This window comes from Dermochelys coriacea, chromosome 14, assembly GCF_009764565.3.
Source record: "Dermochelys coriacea isolate rDerCor1 chromosome 14, rDerCor1.pri.v4, whole genome shotgun sequence".
Taxonomy (NCBI): Eukaryota; Metazoa; Chordata; order Testudines; family Dermochelyidae; genus Dermochelys; species Dermochelys coriacea.
In genome coordinates this window covers 22,615,334-22,633,824 of record NC_050081.1, presented here as the reverse complement: position 1 = coordinate 22,633,824, position 18,491 = coordinate 22,615,334, and the positions used below count along the sequence as shown (strand labels likewise).

At 48.2% G+C, this 18,491-nt stretch overlaps 1 protein-coding gene across 13 annotated transcripts in view; it reads right to left on the bottom strand.

The window, feature by feature from the left end:
* The window catches only part of ARHGAP44 (Rho GTPase activating protein 44), a 160,695-nt gene that overhangs the window by 60,824 nt on the left and 81,380 nt on the right, over window positions 1-18,491 (bottom strand). For 11 of the 13 annotated variants that reach the window (XM_043497306.1, XM_043497302.1, XM_043497300.1 and 8 more), the window contains exon 2: window positions 5,328-5,367. The exons of the other annotated variants lie outside the window; for them this stretch is intronic. In XM_043497306.1, coding sequence (XP_043353241.1) covers window positions 5,328-5,367 — 40 coding nt within the window. The remainder of the gene's footprint in view (window positions 1-5,327; window positions 5,368-18,491) is intronic. 13 annotated transcript variants of the gene reach the window in all.

Sequence of the window (18,491 nt, the reverse complement as noted above, 5' to 3'; positions counted from 1 at the left end):
TAACTTCACAGTTTTCTAGGAAAATATCAGGGCTGATACAGAGAGAGGGGGAAGAAAAAAGAGTACAAAAGAGAGAAAAGTCAGTGTATTGAAAGTAAAAGCAATTTAATGCTGTGGTTTATTTAGTATCATGTACATTAACAGTACATACAAACACGCACACACGTGCCTCTGTGTGCGTGTCTTCCACTACACTGCCTTAGTTTAACAGACTTCCTCACATTTGCACACAGACTAACTTATTATTAACATGAACATCTGCCTAATAAAAACAATGAGGAGTCCAGTGGCAGCTTAAAGACAACAGATTTATTTCGGCATAAACTTTCGTGGGTAAAAAACCCCAAGCCCAAATAAATGTTAGTCTTTAAGGTGCCACCAGACTCCTCGTTGATTTTGTGGATACAGACTAAGACGGCTACCCCTCTGATATCTGCCTAATGTAATACATGGGGTTACAGCTTGTGCTCTTCGTTCCCCAGGAGAGGGGGATGAGGCTATGGAGCTTTCTGTTTCTACCAATATCTTGCTGGGACCCTAACCAGCTGAGATTCAAGCTGAAGAATGGCATGTGAGACCCTGGCTTGGACACAATGAAAACGTTATCTGAACACTCAGCAAGGTAATTTACTAAATGTAAGTAAACAAGAGCTTTTGAAAACTGAAGCTTGGTGGCCCTGGGAAAATGTGCAGAGGGGCAGAGCGATCAAAATCTCAGAAAATAACATGGAAAAAGTAATATTCTTCATCTCTTGGGCATTAGGGAAAGTGCTGCAACTCCAGAGACACCAGCAGGCCTACGGGATTTAAAGGAAAGAGTTCAATTTGAGCCTCTGGGTGGAAGCAGAGGGTTGGGAGGATAGTTTGAGGATAGGCTGCTCTACATAAGCCCATGGATCATCGCTCTGCAAATTCTTCATGGAATATGCATTGCTGTGCAGCTATCGTAACCTTCATCCCGGCTCAATACAGAGATGGGGTCCTGGTTGGGGATGGTGCATGTGTGTTTGAAGGGAGATTCCAGATATTATATTCAGGAGGTAGGTACGGTGCACATAAGTGCATGTTGGAAGGGAGGTATCAGATATTACATTAAGGAAGAAGTGGATGCACTGTTCCTCATTCTCTCTTGGGATAGTCATCTAAGAAGAAAATTAGATCTTTGGATAAATTGGAATGGAGGCTTTCATTATTTTCTCTGCAAAATTGCATGCAACTCTTGAAAGGTACAAAAATCCCCACCCCCTACCCTATTGAGGCCAAACTCTGCTCTCACCAGTGCCAGCATAAAGCCAATTAAAACCACAGACTTCTATGGATTTAATCCAACTTTATATTGGTGTAACTGAGAACAGAATTTGGCCTTTAAATGTCAGATTAGCCTGCAAGTTTCCCAAAGATCTAACAGCCTCCAAGGAGGATTTGAACTCCGCCAAGAATTTCTCTATTTCTGGTTGTGATGAGAAACAATTTGTGTGTGAAGCACGTTCATTTAGCATCCAGCTCCCTCTTCAGGTCTAGAATCCTCTGCATGAACTTCAGTGTGACCTGGATCAGGGCCCTGGAGTCATTCTGAACTGGATGTATTGACACTGGCTGATGGTTGTAGGATGAGAGAGCTTCAGCTTTCTACGAGTAAAACGGGGCCATGTTCCATGGCATGTATCTGCTTGGTGTAAACAGCTGCCTCCCTCTCAGCAAACCTGAGGAACTGTTTACAATGAGAAGGGAGAACCATTTCCCTTTGCTCATAGCTCTCCCTTTTGGTTTGGATTTGGTTCTAGGTGGCACAGGGAAAGCACACGGACTAAAATATAGAACTTGTCTAGTGGTTAGAGCACTAGCCTAGAACTTGGGTTCAATGTCTGGCTCTGCCATTGACTTCCTGTATGATGTTGGGCAAGTCACTTAACCCGTCTGCACCTCAGTTTCCCCATCTGAAAAATAGGTAGAATAACACTTACTGGAACCCACCTCATAGACAGGTTCTGAGACATGGAAAAATATTCAAAAAGTGCTTTGAGAGCCTGTGATAAATGTGGGAATTTTGGTAATATTTTTATGATTCCTGTGCATGCCTCAGTTTACCAGTGGGCTTTGTATTGCTGTGCACTGAGTATAAAGGGAAGGGACAAGGTGTGGGACTCACACAGCTGCCTGGCTGGAAACCAGAGTCATTAACACATGGAGTAAAGGCTACACAAGTGCATGGAAGATCCAGAAGAGACAATGGAGACCCCAATGGCCAGGACATTCACACCTTGTGACTAACATCTGAGAAAAAGGAGCTTCCCCACTTCCTCCCACCTTCCCTGCAGGGAAGCAGAGCAAAGGCCCCAAGCTGGAGAACAAAGGGGAAAGGAGCAAGGTGGCTAGCTCAGCTCTCAGAGGGTATGGATACACAACAGTTAAACACCCAAGACCGGGCTTGGTCAGTGGGGCTGTAAAACTGCAGTATAGACATTCGGATTCAGGCTGGAGCCCAGGCTCTGGGATCCTCCCCCATCATGTGGTTCTAGAGTTCAGGGTACAGCCTGAGCCCAAATGTCTACACTGCAATTTTAGAGCCTCAGAGCTGACCCAGGCTGGCCGGTGGTGGGGGTGTTAATTGCTATGTAGACATACTCAGAGACATGGGACTCTTACCTGGGACAAAGAAAGGAGGAGAGATGGTTCCTACAGCAGCATGGCTTTTGCTAGCGTGGACTATGCCCTAACCTTTGCTGGTCTGTGCTAACCGAAGGACTCCCAGTTTCTGTAACCCGGAGACTAATCACTATCTTGTTTTGAAAAGACTGCCTGGTGTCAGTGCAAATACCCCCTGAGAGCACTGCACTCCGATGAAATAAAGAACAAGGTCTGGTCTACATTAGAGCCCTGTATCGGTATAAGTACAGCGCTCATGGGTGTGAAAAATCCATCCCCCTGTGTGACATAGCTATACCAGCCTAACCCCCGTGTAGACAGCGCTATGTCTCCCGTTGACATAGATATGGCCTCTCAGGGAGGGGAATTAACTACGCTGACAGGAGAGCTCTCTTCCATCGGTTTAGAGCGTTTCCATTAAAGCGCTACAGCAGCACAGCTGCACCAATGCAGCATTTTAAGTGCAGATGTGCCCCAAGCCTCCGACAGGAGTGTGGCCTGGCTGGACTTGCTGCAGGGAGCCACGGATACTGACAGGGAAGGCTGGCACCCGAAGACCCTATTTTGGAGTGGTCCCACCCTATGGAACTGTGTGGCGCCTGGAGTCTGGCACACTAACAGGGTCACGCCCAAGGGACTGGTTCTGGACTGGGGCAGAGACCGGATCCTGTGGATCCGTGACAGATCCTAAAGGGAAATGGATTATAAAAGGGTAAAGCATGTTGGATTTCTCCAAACCACTTGGAAACACTCCCAGGCAAAGGCCTCCGTTACTCCTTTAAGCTGACTCAGTCACATGCCTCTTCTGAGCAAAGAATGCCACGCACACAGCAGTGAATTTTGCAGGAAAGTTTCATGCCATAGATTTTTCCTTCACGGGACTCAACAGAGGACGGAACTGTTGACATGCACAGGGCGCTCAGACCATTGTTAAACAATAGTCCAAATGACACAGGTCAGTGCACCCATGTACTAAGGGGCACACACGTTCTCTCACTTCCACCTTGCACTTTCCTACTTCTGCATCACCTGAAAAACTGAGATGGCTTGTGTGTGTAGCGGTGTGATTAGAAGAGGAAGCGATGGCATCTCCCGGAACACTTGGAAAAACACTTTTAACCATTTCTAAAGAAATTCCTGTGTAGACATTATCTGTTTCTTTTCCCTTTAACAACTGGGACATGTCGGTAGAAGTGGCATCACTGTTTCTCAAGAGTTTGACTTCTTCCCTGTGGAGATGTTTCTTGTCAGACAAAAGAGATCGGTGTATGAACATGGTACAAATGCTCAGAGAAGATTAGATAGATGCAATATAAAAGCCAGGGAATTTACTCTTGTGTTTATAAACTCTTTGGGTGAGGAATCATCTCTCTTAGGTTTGTACAGCACCTAGTACAATGGGATTCTGACCTATGATGTGGGAGCCCCTCCTCCCCCCCACTACTGTAACATGAAAAGTAAACAGAATGACATGCTGCAAGCAGGAATATTGCTGTTGACACAAAAATAAAGCCTCAAGTTTCAGTGTGGTCTAACATTACCTCTGCTGGAATCCTCTCAAACCATCCCCATCCCATAGCCGCACGTCTGTGAGCCAGGTATACCCTTGCGTACCCATCGTCAATAGCACAGTTAGTAGCACTGTCACTTTCATCAAGGCATATCCCCATTGCAATGCATTAGGGTAGGTTTTATTCCCTCTCCTCTCATTAACCAGTCATCAACAACAATCCACATACACAGAATGTGGAAGTGTGCAGAATGCACATCCAACAAAATTCTCCCAATGCAGGGAGTGGGGCTGGCATTGTATATTACTTTATTAATAGCACGTGAACAGCAGAGACATCTTATCAAGCCTTATGATCCCAGCATCAGTGCTAATGCAAGATGCTAGGCGGGATTTCCAAAAGTGCTCAAGCGTTGGCTTAACTTGGTTCCTATCCAAGTCAACGGCACCACTGACTCAAGTGGGAGCAGAGTTAGGTCAGCGGTGAACGCCTCTGAAAACTCGATTTCCTCTTAGAATGTGAAACGAAAATCCACATCACCAAACTGAGCAAAGCCCACGAACCCACAACAGAACAAACATGCAGCTGATTCAATCCGATTCGTGCATAAAGGCAACAAATACAGCTGCAAACAGGGCAGGCAGGATTGGTTACTGTCATCTTGAAAAAACAAAAGGAGGACTTGTGGCACCTTAGAGACTAACAAATTTATTTGAGCATAAGCTTTTGTGAGCTACAGCTCACTTCATCGGATGAAGCTGACCTTTGAAGCAGTCCTTGATCTGATTGTACATGACCTGACTTCCAACCTCGAGAGCAAATGCTTTGTGCCCGTATAGGGAGACAATGAGCAGTCTTCCAACCAGCGTGCATTGCAAAGAGATGCACTTTACTCCAGCAGAGCTCCCCCTACAATCAGCAATGGAATGGGGAGTAAAATGAGCCCTCCCGCTTGCTAGTGATGGGTTTGTCCCAGAGAGACTATATAACCAGTACAAGGTCACATCTTAAATCTATTCAAGCTGTGGATTTAAATCCAGGCCTCCCAAGTCCTAGGCTAGTGCCCTAACCACCAGACAAGCCTGCCTCTCTAGGGGCACTGAAATCTAGACCTCCTTAAGCAGGTCTCAGACTGTGGTTGCCAGCTGTCAGGAAAGAGAGTCAATTTACCTGCAAGAGATCTTCACTCAGGACTTCTGTTTTTTCAGCTCTACAAGGGGGGAAAAAAGTGTTAGTCGCGATGCAGACAAAAAAAAAAAAAAAAAAAAAAAAATCGATAACTAGCTACAAACCCCGGTGGCATCCCACCCAGAGAGATCCACATGATGCATGCAGGGGTCAGGCTTTGGAGAGCACCCGGACATGTGTGGAGCTGCCCTGTAATGATTTATGAATACCGTGAATTGGCCTGGTTATTGGGCTGTTCACTGTATATTGGGTTAAATCAACAAGGCTGTTGGGAAAAGAAGTAAGGGGAAACAAGAGGTTAAGATAAGCCACCCCACAGTAAAGTATGATATGTCCAAACTGCCTTCATTCCATACAACCCGCCTCAGAAAAATCCTCCTTATCTTTTGGCCCAGAACAATCTCAACCCAAGATCTATTGACACAATGCAGCCAAGAGGATTGAGCATCATCCTTGCCAGGAGGCACTGGAGATGGAATAGCCATGTGCTTCAGATGGAAACTGATTTCATCACCAGAGTAGCAATAAGATGGACACCTGAAGGCAAGCGAAAACAAGGCCGCCCGAAAACAAGGCCGCCCGAAAACAACACGGAGGAGAGCTGTGGAAGCCGAGCTGAAAAACCTGGGGCACAGCTGGGGAACCATTGAAAGACTTGCCAAAAACAGACAGGAGTGGAGGAGCTTTGTTGCTGCCCTAAACGCCAGAGGCGTAATGGGAACATGATGATGACCCCATAGTAAACACTTGAGGGTTGTTACAGGACAACGGCAGAGCCACCGGCTCTGGGGGCTCTGGCTTGACCTTCTGTACCAGTTTGGACAAGCAGGGTAAAGCCTAGGAACTGACAAGGAAAAGGGATCTCTGACTGGACAAAACGGGGCTCTCTTTCCATGGGGGTAGCTGTTGGAGAGCTTTTTGGGAAACAGAGTGACACAGGCACCTCCTGTGGGGTCTGAAGCGGCTGGACCTGCGGGGATGGGAGGTGTATAGGTAAGAGAAACATGCATGGTGACTGCTTATTGTTTTAAGATCTTTGTCTCTAAATGCTCTATCAATACTGTGGTTCATGCAGGCTGTCCGGTCACTGTACTGACCATGGTCACAGACTCCTGAAGGGAAGAACTGCACGTGCCTGAACGCAGGCAGATCCGCTGGGTAAGCCTGGCTGATCCACAGGGTCTGGTAGCCAAGGGTCTGGTCTGAGGGTGGGAGATTCGCATGATTCCAGCCCAGAAGACAGAAAGGCCTGACATCTGAGGACCAGAGGGGGATACCAGAGATACCAGAGGGGGAAAGAGGAGCAGCTCACCCAATAAACCATGACAAGTGCTACCCTGGAAACCACAGCTGAATCCTGTGTTTGGTGGGACACCCTAAGCAATGTAGCAGAGTAGCCAGCTGTGCTGTATAGAACAAGTCTCTGATCCCTACCTGGGAAAATCCAGCCTGCTACCTACTGTGCTTAACAGTCCCAGTAACCCAGATTTATCACTTTTGCTTCCTTGTCTCCTGGGCCCCCCAAGAGGCTGCGGGCTGTATTTCTGCTGCACTGGGTTCAGACTAAGACGAGTGATATCCGCACATCTTTTTAGGGCAGGAAACACTTGAACACAACGCTCCAACTTCCCTTTCTTTACAGGCTGAGCTAAAACACATCTCCGAACACACCAAAGAGCTTGAAGGAACTCTTGATGGGTCCACTCTGAGGTCACAGAATGGAGCCGAGCTGTCTTGGGAAGAATGATTCTGGCTCATGGAGGCAGCAAAGCAGCTAGCTTGATCTCCAGAGTGTCATTGTCTCAGGTTGGAGGGAAGTGCCAAGCCCAGAAACACCTGATATTACCTTGACACAGTAAAGCTCCTTTCATGGGAGAACGTCAAAGCCCTTTTAAAACCATTGATGATTAAGCCCCCTGGAGAGATAAAGTATTTCCCCATTTTGCAGATGGGGAAACTGAGGCACAGAGAGCCAAAGTGACTCGTCCAAGGTCCCAAAGCAAGTTAGTTGCATAGCACAAGCTGGGTTGTGCCAGCTTTATTCCCTTGTCCCTCAAAACAGCTCTTCCAAAACACCCACCTCCGTGCACTAATAGAGAAGGGTTGGCGGATATTCCCCTGCATGCTGATAAATAGCAGGACTGCCGGAATTTATCTTCTACATCTGCTCGGAATCTGCATTCCCTTGGCCTACAGCACAGTTTTGTAAAAAACGTATGTGGTAAACCACAGAGGTGTGTGGTTCCTCACTCAAACCTGCATAAGGAGCGCCCGGGAACCACAGCAGGGAAGAAGAATGCAGAATCCCTGGGCTGAAATCAGCCTTGCTAAACCCTATTTCCCTTTGCTACTGCTCATGGATGACCTGCAGGAAAGGAGTCTGAGCTTCCATCAGGCATCCACATGCCTTGATAGCAGTTTGCACTGTGGGGCATCTCAGCGGGAAGGCCAAACACTGAGTGACACCTCATCACTAGAGAGGACCCCTGTAGATGGAGGCAGTTTGGAAGGGCAGCAGATGCCCTGCCCATGCCATAGCAGTCTTGAGGTCAAACAGAGGGAGGCCAAAATTCAGCCACTTCATCATCACTAAGCTCAATATTCAGAAAGAGAACAAGCCCCCCATGGGCTACTGGCCTGTCTCTCCTGCCCATGCAGAGGTAGTGCCACATCCAGAGTCTGTGGACGTGCTTCAGGACACAACTTACTCTTCCAACACAACAAATCTACTCCTCCGACCACCGTGGGCTGCAGGGGCTCCTTCCCCTCCTCCAGGGCCTGTCCCAGGAGCCAGCGTCCTCCCTGCAACTCTTCCTTCAGCTCAGCCCATCAGGCCTTTGTAGAAATCACCTGACCTCTTCCCAGCTAGGTCTGATAATCCCCTACCAGGCCCAAACACTTCGACTCATAGACTTTTAAGACCATGAGAGACCATCTAGTCTGATTTCCTGCCCATCGCATCATTGACTCTAGTTCAAACCACTCAGTGACCTGTGCCCCATGCTGCAGAGAAAGGTGAAAAAGCTCCAGGATCTCTGCCCATCTGACCTGGGAAAATTCCTTCCCAACCCCAAATATGGAGATGAATTAAACCCAGAGCAGGTCAGTAAGACACACCAACCAGACACCTGGGAAAGAATTCTCTGTAGTAACTCAGAGCTCTCCCCAGCTAGTTTCCCATCTCCAGCTTTTGGGGATATTTACTGCTAGCAGTCACAGATTGGCTACATGCCATCGTAGGCAGTCTCATCGTATCATGTCCTCCATAAACGTATCCAGTTCAGTCCTGAAGCCAGTTTGGTTTTTTGCCCCCACTGCTCCCCTTGGAAGGCTGTTCCAGAACTTCACTCCTCTGGTGGTTAGAAACCTTCGTCTAATTTCAAACCTAAACTTGTTGGTGGCCATTTGTTCTTGTGTCCACATTGGCGCTTACCTTAAATAACCCCCTTCCCACCCTGATATTTATCCCTCTGATGTATTTAGAGAGAACAATCCTATCTCCCCATAGCCTTCATTTGGCTAGGCTAAACATGCCAAGCTCCTTGAGTCTCTTCTCATAAGGCAGGTTTTCCATTCTTTGGATCATCCTAATAGCCCTTCTCTCAACCTGTTCCAGTTTGAATTAATCTTTCTTAAACATGAGAGAACAGAATTGCACACAGTATTCCAGATAAGGTCTCACCAGCGCCTTGTACAACGTTAATAACACTTGCTTATCTCTAGTGGAAAGATCTTGCCTGATGCATCCTAGGATTACATTAGCCTTTTTCACGGCTGCATCATATTGGCAGCTCATAGTCATCCTGTAAATACAACACAGCCAGGTCTTTCTCCTCCTCTGTCACTTCCAACTGATACATCCCCAGTTTATAGCACAAATTCTTCTTGTTAGTTCCTAAATCCATGCACTAGCACTTTGCACTATTTAATTTCATCCCATTTCTATTACTCTAGTTTTCAAGGTCCTCCAAATCTTCTTGTATGACAGTCTGGTCCTCCTCCATGTTAGCAACACCTCCTAACTGTGTCATCCGCAAATTTTATTAGCACTCTCCCACTTTTTGTGCCAAGGTCATGTTATTGGTAGCCAGTTTATATCCATTTGTTCTTGTGTCCACGTTGGCGCTTTAAATAAGATTGGTCTGCAAGCTTTATCAGTGATGGTTTTATGTTTTCTTCCAGGTCATTGATAAAAATGTTAAATAGCACAGGGACTAGAAACACACCAACTCAACGGTTCCCCATTTACAATTACGGTTTGAGACCTATCAGCCAGTTTTTATTCCGTTTAATACATGCCATTTTTATTTTATATCGTTCTAGTTTTGTAATCAGTGTTGTGTGGCATTAAGTCAAAGGCCGCACATAAGTCTATTATATCAACTCAATTACCTTTAACCCACCAACCAAAACAGCATTTATTCTTTTCTACTGTCCTTCTGCCTATCTTACTGTCCTTCTCCCTGTCTTAAGACAGCTTGCCATGTGTTGCTTTCCCTTCAACTGCACAGGGCTAAAAGCTGAGTTTCATTCCAAGCCAGGGCTGTCTCTTATTAACCACTCCTTTAAGTATAAGAGAAGGCAATTTAACCCACCCCGTGGCTTTAAACATTTACCCCTTCACATAACAGAAAAAACAGGGACAATTAATTTAATAGGCAGCAAGTTTAAAACAAACAAAGGGAAATATTTCTTCACACAACGCACAATCAACCTGTGGAACTTGTAGCCCGGGGATGTTGTGAAGGCCAAAAGTATAACTGGGTTCAAAAATGAATTAGATATGTTCTTGGAGAATAGGTTCATCAATAGCTATTAGCCAAGAAGGTTAGGGATGCAACCCCATTCTCTCGGTGTCCCTAAACCTCTGATTCTGGAAGCTGAAACTGGAAAACAGGGGGTGGATCACTCGACAAGTTACACTATTCTGTTTATTCCCTATGAAGCATCTGGCATTGGCCACTGAAGGCGGACTAGATGGACCATTGGTCTGACCCAGTATGGTCATTCTTATGGCCCTCGTATCTGAATGAAGATCTTCTCAGAATATGAAACACTCCCCATAAAGCTTATTTTAATTAATTCAGGGTTTGGCAAGTGCACTCATCAATGGGGTGAAAGAATTTGTGAGTGGGGCTTAGCTAGCAAAAGCAACGGGATTTATGCTTTATTGAAAAAAAAATATATAAAAAAAGGTCTGATTCTGATCTAGCTGCCATTGCTTTCACAGACTTCCCGATTCACACCAATGAGGGAAGATTCAGGTCCTAAGTGTGTAGTCCTCACAAGGAAACCCTTCCAAATGTGGCCCAGTGCAGTGCTGTTTTCCTGAGCCTGCAGACTGTCGTACATAAGAGATCTGAATGATCTCCATTCATCTCAACAGCACGTTAGCGCTGAAAAGTCTGCCCTCTCACCCCAAGCTTTATCTTTCCCAAATGCTATATATCTGCTAAACCCACCCTTCATCAGCTCTCCCCAAACCACAGAGCAGGAATCAGCAACCTTTGGCATGCGACCTGTCAGGGAAATCCGCTGGCGGGCTGGGACAGCTTGTTTACCTGCAGTGTCTGCAGGTTTGGCCGATCGCAGCTCCCACTGGCCGCGGTTTCCCATTCCAGGCCATTAGGGCTGCTGAAATCACCGTGTGCCGAGGGATGTGCTGGCTGCCACTCCCCACAGCCCCCATTGGCCTGGAATGGCAAGCTGCAGCCAGTGGGAGCTACAATCAGCCAAACCTGCGGACGCTGCAGGTAAACAAACCATCCTGGCCCACCAGCGGATTTCCCTGATGGACTGCATGCCAAAGATTGCCGATCCCTGCCCTAGAGCCATGTCATACTTTGGTGGCGAGAAGGTTAAATGCCCTGGTAACACACTGGACCAGAGTGGGAAAACTACAGCCCACAGGCCACATCTGGCCCATGGGACACTACTGCCCAGCCCCTGAGCTCCTAGCCCTGGAGGCTAGCCCTTGGCCCCTCCCCTACTGTTCCCCTTCCCCCACAGCCTCAGCTCACTGCACCGCCGGCACAATGCTCTGGGCATCAGGGCTGCGAGCTCTTCCCAGGCAGTGCAGCTGCAGAGCCGCGGCCCGACCCGGTGCTCTGTGCTGTGTGGTGGCGTGGCTGGCTTCAGCCGGGCAGCACGACTGCCTGTCCTGGTGCTCCAGTCAGTGCCGCGGTAAGGGGGCAGCGGAGATCAGGGTGGTGGTCAGGGGGCAGGGATGTGGATAGGGGTCGGGGCAGTCAGAGGGTGGGGACAGTCAGAAAGGAGGGAGGAGTTGGATGGGGCGACGGGGGGGCAGTCAGGGGCAGGAGGTCCGGGGGGGGTTAGGGGACAGGAGAGTGGATGGGGCCGGGGGGGGGGGTCATATAGAGGGCAGGGGCCGGCCCACGCCTGGCTGTTTAGGGGAAGCACAGCCTCCCCTAACCGGCCCGCCATACAATTTTGGAAACCCAATGGGGCCCTCAGGCCAAAAACTTTGCCGACCCCTACACTGGACGATTCGTCAAGGGCTGAATTAATTTATGGCTCCCTGAACAGTTTTCAATTTCAAAGAAAAAAGAAACATTTGCCTCTGCAAGGACACTGCAGAACAACACGCAACCGTTGCTGACACCAGCTGCTAAGTCAGCAGCTGGCTCCCAAGTTCTGAACATGAGCAGGATGGCTGATTCTCCAGGTATCCCCCGGGCTTTACTGCTACTGAGCCTTCTGACAAGTACGTCACCACTGCATTTTCCTGCTTGTTGCACTGATTATGGGACTGGAACCTTTGAGACAATCTCCCAGCTCTCAGCTAACACGGTGCAGAGATCTGCAGGCTCCGAGCTCGGGATACTTATCCCTGGGATTTATTACGGGCCAGTGAGGCATTCAGTGCTATGCAAGATGCAAATAAAGAGCCCCCCTGTCCTATAAAGCTTACAGGACAAGGGACAGGCCTGGGGAAGGTAAACAGTACAGAGGAAGCCCAGACTTTGACGTGTTTATCCTCACCCCTTCTCTCTGCCTTCCCAGCGACGATGTCGGGGTGACTCAGTGGGTTGGGGTTGATGCGGAAGAAGTGTCTCTGCTGGTGGGACCAGAATAGGAAGGCTGGGGCGTGACCCTTTGGGGTGGGGAAGCAAAAGGAAACGTACGAGAGGCAGAAGGAAGTTGTGAAGCAGGAGCCCCTTTGCCACCGTGTCCCAGTGTGCAACAAAACGAGACAGCGCTTCAAGCCGGGAGCCCATCCAGCCACCCATCGGCCACTTGCTAGAGAAGCACGCTGAGCTTTCTCAACAATGGGGCCCTTTTGCTCGGCGGGTCGCCATGTGTCCGTTTGATTTTGCAAACACACTGTCCATGACTTGGACGCCTCTGATTCTGCGTCTGATTCACAGAGCACAACCTGACAGCTCCAGATGAGCCCGCCATTACAGTCAGTGTGTCAGTGTTAGAAGAGGCGAGGCCATCCAATAGTTTGGGTCATGCTAGCTGCAGTTGGTGAAAAGGTTCCTTACCTTTGGGGACTGCAGATACCCTCAAAACCTCTAATCTGTAAGTATCAGAGATATAATAATATCTTGGGAATGCATCTGTGTATGTTCCCCACCTGATATTCCGTATAGCAAAGAATGGAAAAATGTATTTAAAAAAAAAAAAAAGAGAGAATGGACTATGCACCTAGCCTGAACCTGAAAAATGAAGCACTCCCCAGCCGGAACAAATAGTCAGCTACCACCCGGAACATAATCTTCTTCATTTGTTTGACAGTGCCCCCAAACAGGTGCTTTACAGAACAAAGCAAAGCACACAGCCGCTAGCAGGAAGAGCTTACGCTTTAAACGGAGATATGTTACAGTGGGTGCGGTGTAACAGACAATCGGCGGAATGTGGCGGGAGGAAGGACATTCAGAAAGATTGAGCTTATTCAGTCTTGGCAAGCGCACATGCTGGTTCCGTTCCACTGCATGCACATTAGAGACATGTGAGTACTTAAAGGGGGTGAATTATATTAGAATTGGAAAAGGTTCAGAAAAGGGCAACAAAAATTATTAGGGGTATGAAATGGCTGCCGTATGAGGAGAGATTAATAAAACTGGGACTTTTTAGCTTGAAAAAGAGACGACGAAGGGGGGACATGATAGCGGTCTATAAAATCATGACTGGTGTGGTGAAACTAAATAAGAAAGTGTTATTTAACTAGGGGTCACCAAATGACATTAATAGGCAGCAGGTTTAAAACAAACAAAAGGAAGTATTTTTTCACACAATGCACAGTCAACCTATGGAACTCCTTGCCAGAGGATGTTGTGAAGGCCAAAACTATAACAGAGTTCAAAAAAGAACTAGATGGAGGATAGGTCTATCAATGGCTATTAGCCAGGATGAGCAGGGATGGTGTCCCTAGCCTCTGTTTGCCAGAAGCTGGGAATGGGTAACAGGGGATGGATCACTTGAGGATTACCTGTTCTGTTCGTTCCCTTTGGGGCACCTGGCAGTGGCCACTGTTGGAAGACAGGATGCTGGGCTAGATGGACCTTTGGTCTGAGCCAGTATGGCCACTGTAATGTTCTGATGTTATAAGAAGAGGCAGTATGTCATAGTGGATAGAGCACCGGGACTCTGGAGACCTGGGTCTATTCCTGGTTCTGCCACTGGCTTGCTGAGTGACCTTGGGTAGGTCACTGCCCCTCCCTGTGCCTCAGTTTCCCCATCTGTAAAAATGGGAATGATGACACAGACCTTCTTTGTAAAGCATTTTGGATACTACAGATGAACCTCACTATAAAAGAGCTGGGATTACTGTTTATCAGTGATGAGGTATTTGTGCTATCCTGGAGAGATGCAGGGCTAATGTATTCTTGATCCCAGGCAAGGATCCTGCAGTTGGACCTGTGTATCTACACAGGGAGCCATCCACATGGATCCTGTTGCAGGACTGAGGCTTCCCAACCAATGTTGTTTCATCACTGTGCTGGGGTCTGACTCCTGGGCTCACTCTGAGGCTTGTGGGATCACAGCTTTTCCCCACTAAATTACCATCACCCATCGTGTTATTAATCCCACAGAGAGCTACGGTCCCCCAGTTATAAGCATTCAATCCCAGCGGAAGAGAAACATTTGGTTCACGAAGCTGTAAATGACCCATGCATTTGTGCCCGATTGTCTTATAAAGAATGGATGAGAAAGGCCTGAAAAGTGCTCCCTCTATACAGGTATTTCCCTGGCTGTTAGTATATGTAAAGAAATGTTCGAAGAATCGGGTGATTTTGAAGAATGCTGCCTTTTTTAGGGAGGGGGGCTCTATTTCAGGAACCCCTTCCTCAAATGACCTCACATTTGGACCACTAATCTTACCCCACCTCTGTATGAGGCACAGCAAGTTTAAAGACAATCCAAACCAGCGTGCAGTTTTGAGAGCACTTACAACCGTCATCCTTAAAACAGTAGGCGACTCCCAACTACAATACACAGAGCTCCAGGGAGCAGCGGATCAGAAAACGGGGAAAAGAACATGTGAGCAGAAGTTTTCTCACGAAAACGTGTCCCATCGTCAGAAACGTTTTTCAGCCAGTTTTACTCCAGCCCCGGCTATTTCAAGGAGGCCTCTCTCTTTAGGAACATATGAAGCTGAAAGAGTAACAGGCCACTGCTCTGCCTCTCGCTATGGGAACTGGATAGCTATGCAGGAAGGGATGTGCGGTGGCTACACAGCTCGGCGTCCCTTCTGACAAACAAGCAGTGGAAGGGCAGGAGGCAGAGTCCAGGCGCCTGGTGAGTCATGCACAGTAACCTACTCAAGTCATGCTTGAGTCCTTCCTTCTCCATCGTGTTATTGTCTTCAAACAATGAGCTATGTGCTCAGAGGCGCTTTCCCCACCACAGCACTACAGCCAATCATCAGGGGAAGCTGTGATGTTAAAAGGCAAGTAAGCAAGGTGGGTTTAGGCACAATTGATACAGTAAATACAAACCACCACCCTGGCACAGCAAATTTGAGGCTCCCCATTTTAGAAGTAGGAAATCTCCCCTCCCGAGGGGATTTAATCCCCATTTTACAGGTAGGGAAAATGAGGCACAGAAGTTAAGTGACCTACCAACCATCACACAGCGGGTCAGAGGCAAGGCTGGGAACAGAACCCAGGGGTCCTAGCCCTAGCCAATAGATAAACACCCTCTTGCTTCTGAACATTAATCCTAGTAACCCACCGAGTGTTGTCCCTCAGAGGGCTGTTCTTTTTCAGGCATGGGGTGGAGACCCCCAGGGCTCATTCAGGGAATGCCAGAGTCCTGAAGGTGCCACCTGATTGGCAAGGAAAGGATTAATCCCAGTATTGCTGCATGACAGGAGCGGTTTGATAGAACGTCTACACTATGGGTGCTGCAGCGCCGTCATGACGCTGTGTGGTACAGACACGTCTCCCCGTGGAAGGGGCTTCTCCATCAATGGAGGTAATACTCCTCCCTGCGCGGCAGGAGCAAGGTCGACATTCTTCCATCCACATAGCTGCATCTGTGCTGGCGGTCAGGTTGGCTTACCCACAGTGCTGGGGGGTGGGAATTTTTCAAGCCCCTGAGCAAGGCAGCTTGGTCGAGCTAAATAGTAAGTGTAGACCTGGGCTAAGTGTGCTGTGGTAAGAGGGCTCCTCAAAGTCACTGAGCCCAGAGGTACAGAAACTGCTATAGGAGGACAGGTAACTAGGTTAATCCGCTTTTCCAGGCACGGCATAGACCCCCTGCTCTCTGGCCCCCTCCCCTGCTTTCCACCCACACCAACCCTGGCCTCTTCTGACTGCGATGTTCCCTGTGCAGTCACTATGGCGCTTTTGGGGGGGGCGGTGGCACGTCCACACTGTGTCAAACCCAGATCTATGGGAGCCAGGTTTGTGGACTCGGTGTTTCCAAGCCCACGCTTGAGCGTCCACACTGCATGGTAACCCTGGGCTTACGACTGCTGGGCCCAGGTCCCCCAGCTGTGCCAACACTCCCACATTGCACTACGCAGACCTCCTGGCTCGGGTCTGCAGCATGACCTGCATCCATACGGCACAATGATAGAGCTGGACCAAAGTCGTAGCAGGACTCGGGCTCTGACCACACCCCTAGCAGGGTCCTAGGACCTGGGTCCTCAGTGCTCGCTGACTCGAGTCAGATTGATGTGTGTCTGGACAGACCTGGGCTTGGGCTCCAACCTGAGTCAGAGCCCAGCTTAATGTGCAGTTCAGATGGACCCTTAGGACACTAAGATGGACTGTGTTCACACTGGGCTTGCTGTGGTGTCACTCCTGTAGAGCATCCATGGAAGACACACAAGTAAAGTCCTTGAGAGCAGCCTCTCCCTGGCCCCACTTGGAAGTGAGGAAGGAATATTTGTTCTCCTAATAGGAAGTGAGGATTCTTGGTTCTGAGGTCACAGCCCTGGCTGTCTTAGGTACTTGTATGGACCTTGCCTCGCTGTGGTAACTGAGCATCTCACAATCTTTAATGCTCCTGTGTGGTATGGCAGGGCTATTGTGCCTCAGTTGTCCATCTGTCCAGTGGGGATAGACAGACTAAGCTATTTGCCCAAGGAACAGGGAATTGACCCTGCATTTCCCACGTCCCAAGCTAGCATCTTAACCACTGGGCAACCCTTTCCACTGGCTGTGCCTATACTAACCTTTTTCAGGCCAAAGGTCAAAATTTGGCCTATTTTGCATTTGTGCCTATATCTGCTTGCAAGGCCCATGCGATTCCTTCCACTTATTCATTTTATGATCATACGTTTCAATAATGCTGCTCTTTCTACCCCTTTCTAGCCCTGGGCCCGATCCAAACCCTATTGAGGCTGATGGAAAGATTCACAGCGACTTCACTGGGCTTTGGATCGAGGTTTCTTACCAGAATTCGTCAGTGACCTCGGAGAGCGGCACGCCAACGTGCCTGGAAGGAGCCTGCCCAGACAGCTGTGAGCCAAGGCACAAGGGAGACCCTCCGGTTAGAAGCCGAATTATAAGCACTTGTGGGGAGGGAAACAAGCGTTGCTAAGGGAACAGATTCTCATTTCAAACTCCTCCAAGTGGAGGTTTACAAATAACGAGAGGATAAAAATTTTTTAAATTATCTTGACGGTGCCCACTCTGATCTGGATGTCACGTCTGCACTGCACTTGCCACCCCTGGAAAACTAACAGCCAGTGGAGATGTTGGCTAGCAATGGAAGAAAACAAAACTAGCCAATTCTTCCCCTTTCTCGGCGCCATCCCCACAAGCAGAAAGCAGCGTGCTCTCTATTGATCTGCCTGTCTCTAGGTGCCTATACGACGCTCAGTGCTGGACAACGCCAGCGCCTCTCCTCCCTGTGCGTGTTGGTAGGGCAGCTAACAGCAGTCAGCGACAGGGCAGTACAACCCCTCATTGCGTTTGTAAGTCAATGGAACCCAAAGGCAGTTGACATACACTCGGGGAACGGCCAGCTGTGATGAAAGGTGACTGCATAGCCTCTCGTAGTCCGGAACCAGGTCAGGTTCAGGAACAAACAGCAATTTGGACTTCCCCACTGAAAGGCAAGAGGACTTGTGATCCAAAGTTCCCTGGGTGTTTTTGAAAAACCTCACCCTTTGATGTTAAGATGATGTGATTCACAGGGCAGCATGGACTGTATGTCTGAGTCATACAGATCACCTAGCCTGGTGTTCGGGATACGGTGCTGATAGAAGGACTGCCTGTTGGGGCACATTTCCTCTTGCTCTTCCCTAATTAGGTGTGTTAAACTGGAATTCAGGCAAGACACTGGAATTCAGTGGTTACATTTTGCACAAAATTCTCACTGTAGTTTCAATTCTTCAGCACCTGTCAAATTGCTACCCAGCTTTTCTGGACTCTGTTAAACTACTGCTGTTTTGCATCCCAGAGGTGGCTGGAGAAACAATTCCTACATATAATTTGTACGTCAGTTTATACAGTCATGCGGACGAATGGCTCTCTCTAAAACGAAAAGGAGTACTTGTGGCACCTTAGAGACAAACAATTTTATTTGAGCATAAGCTTTCGTGAACTACAGCTCACTTCACTGAATTCATCTGATGAAGTGAGCTGTAGCTCACGAAAGCTTATGTTCAAATAAATTTGCTAGTCTCTAAGGTGCCACAAGTACTCCTTTTATTTTTGCGAATAC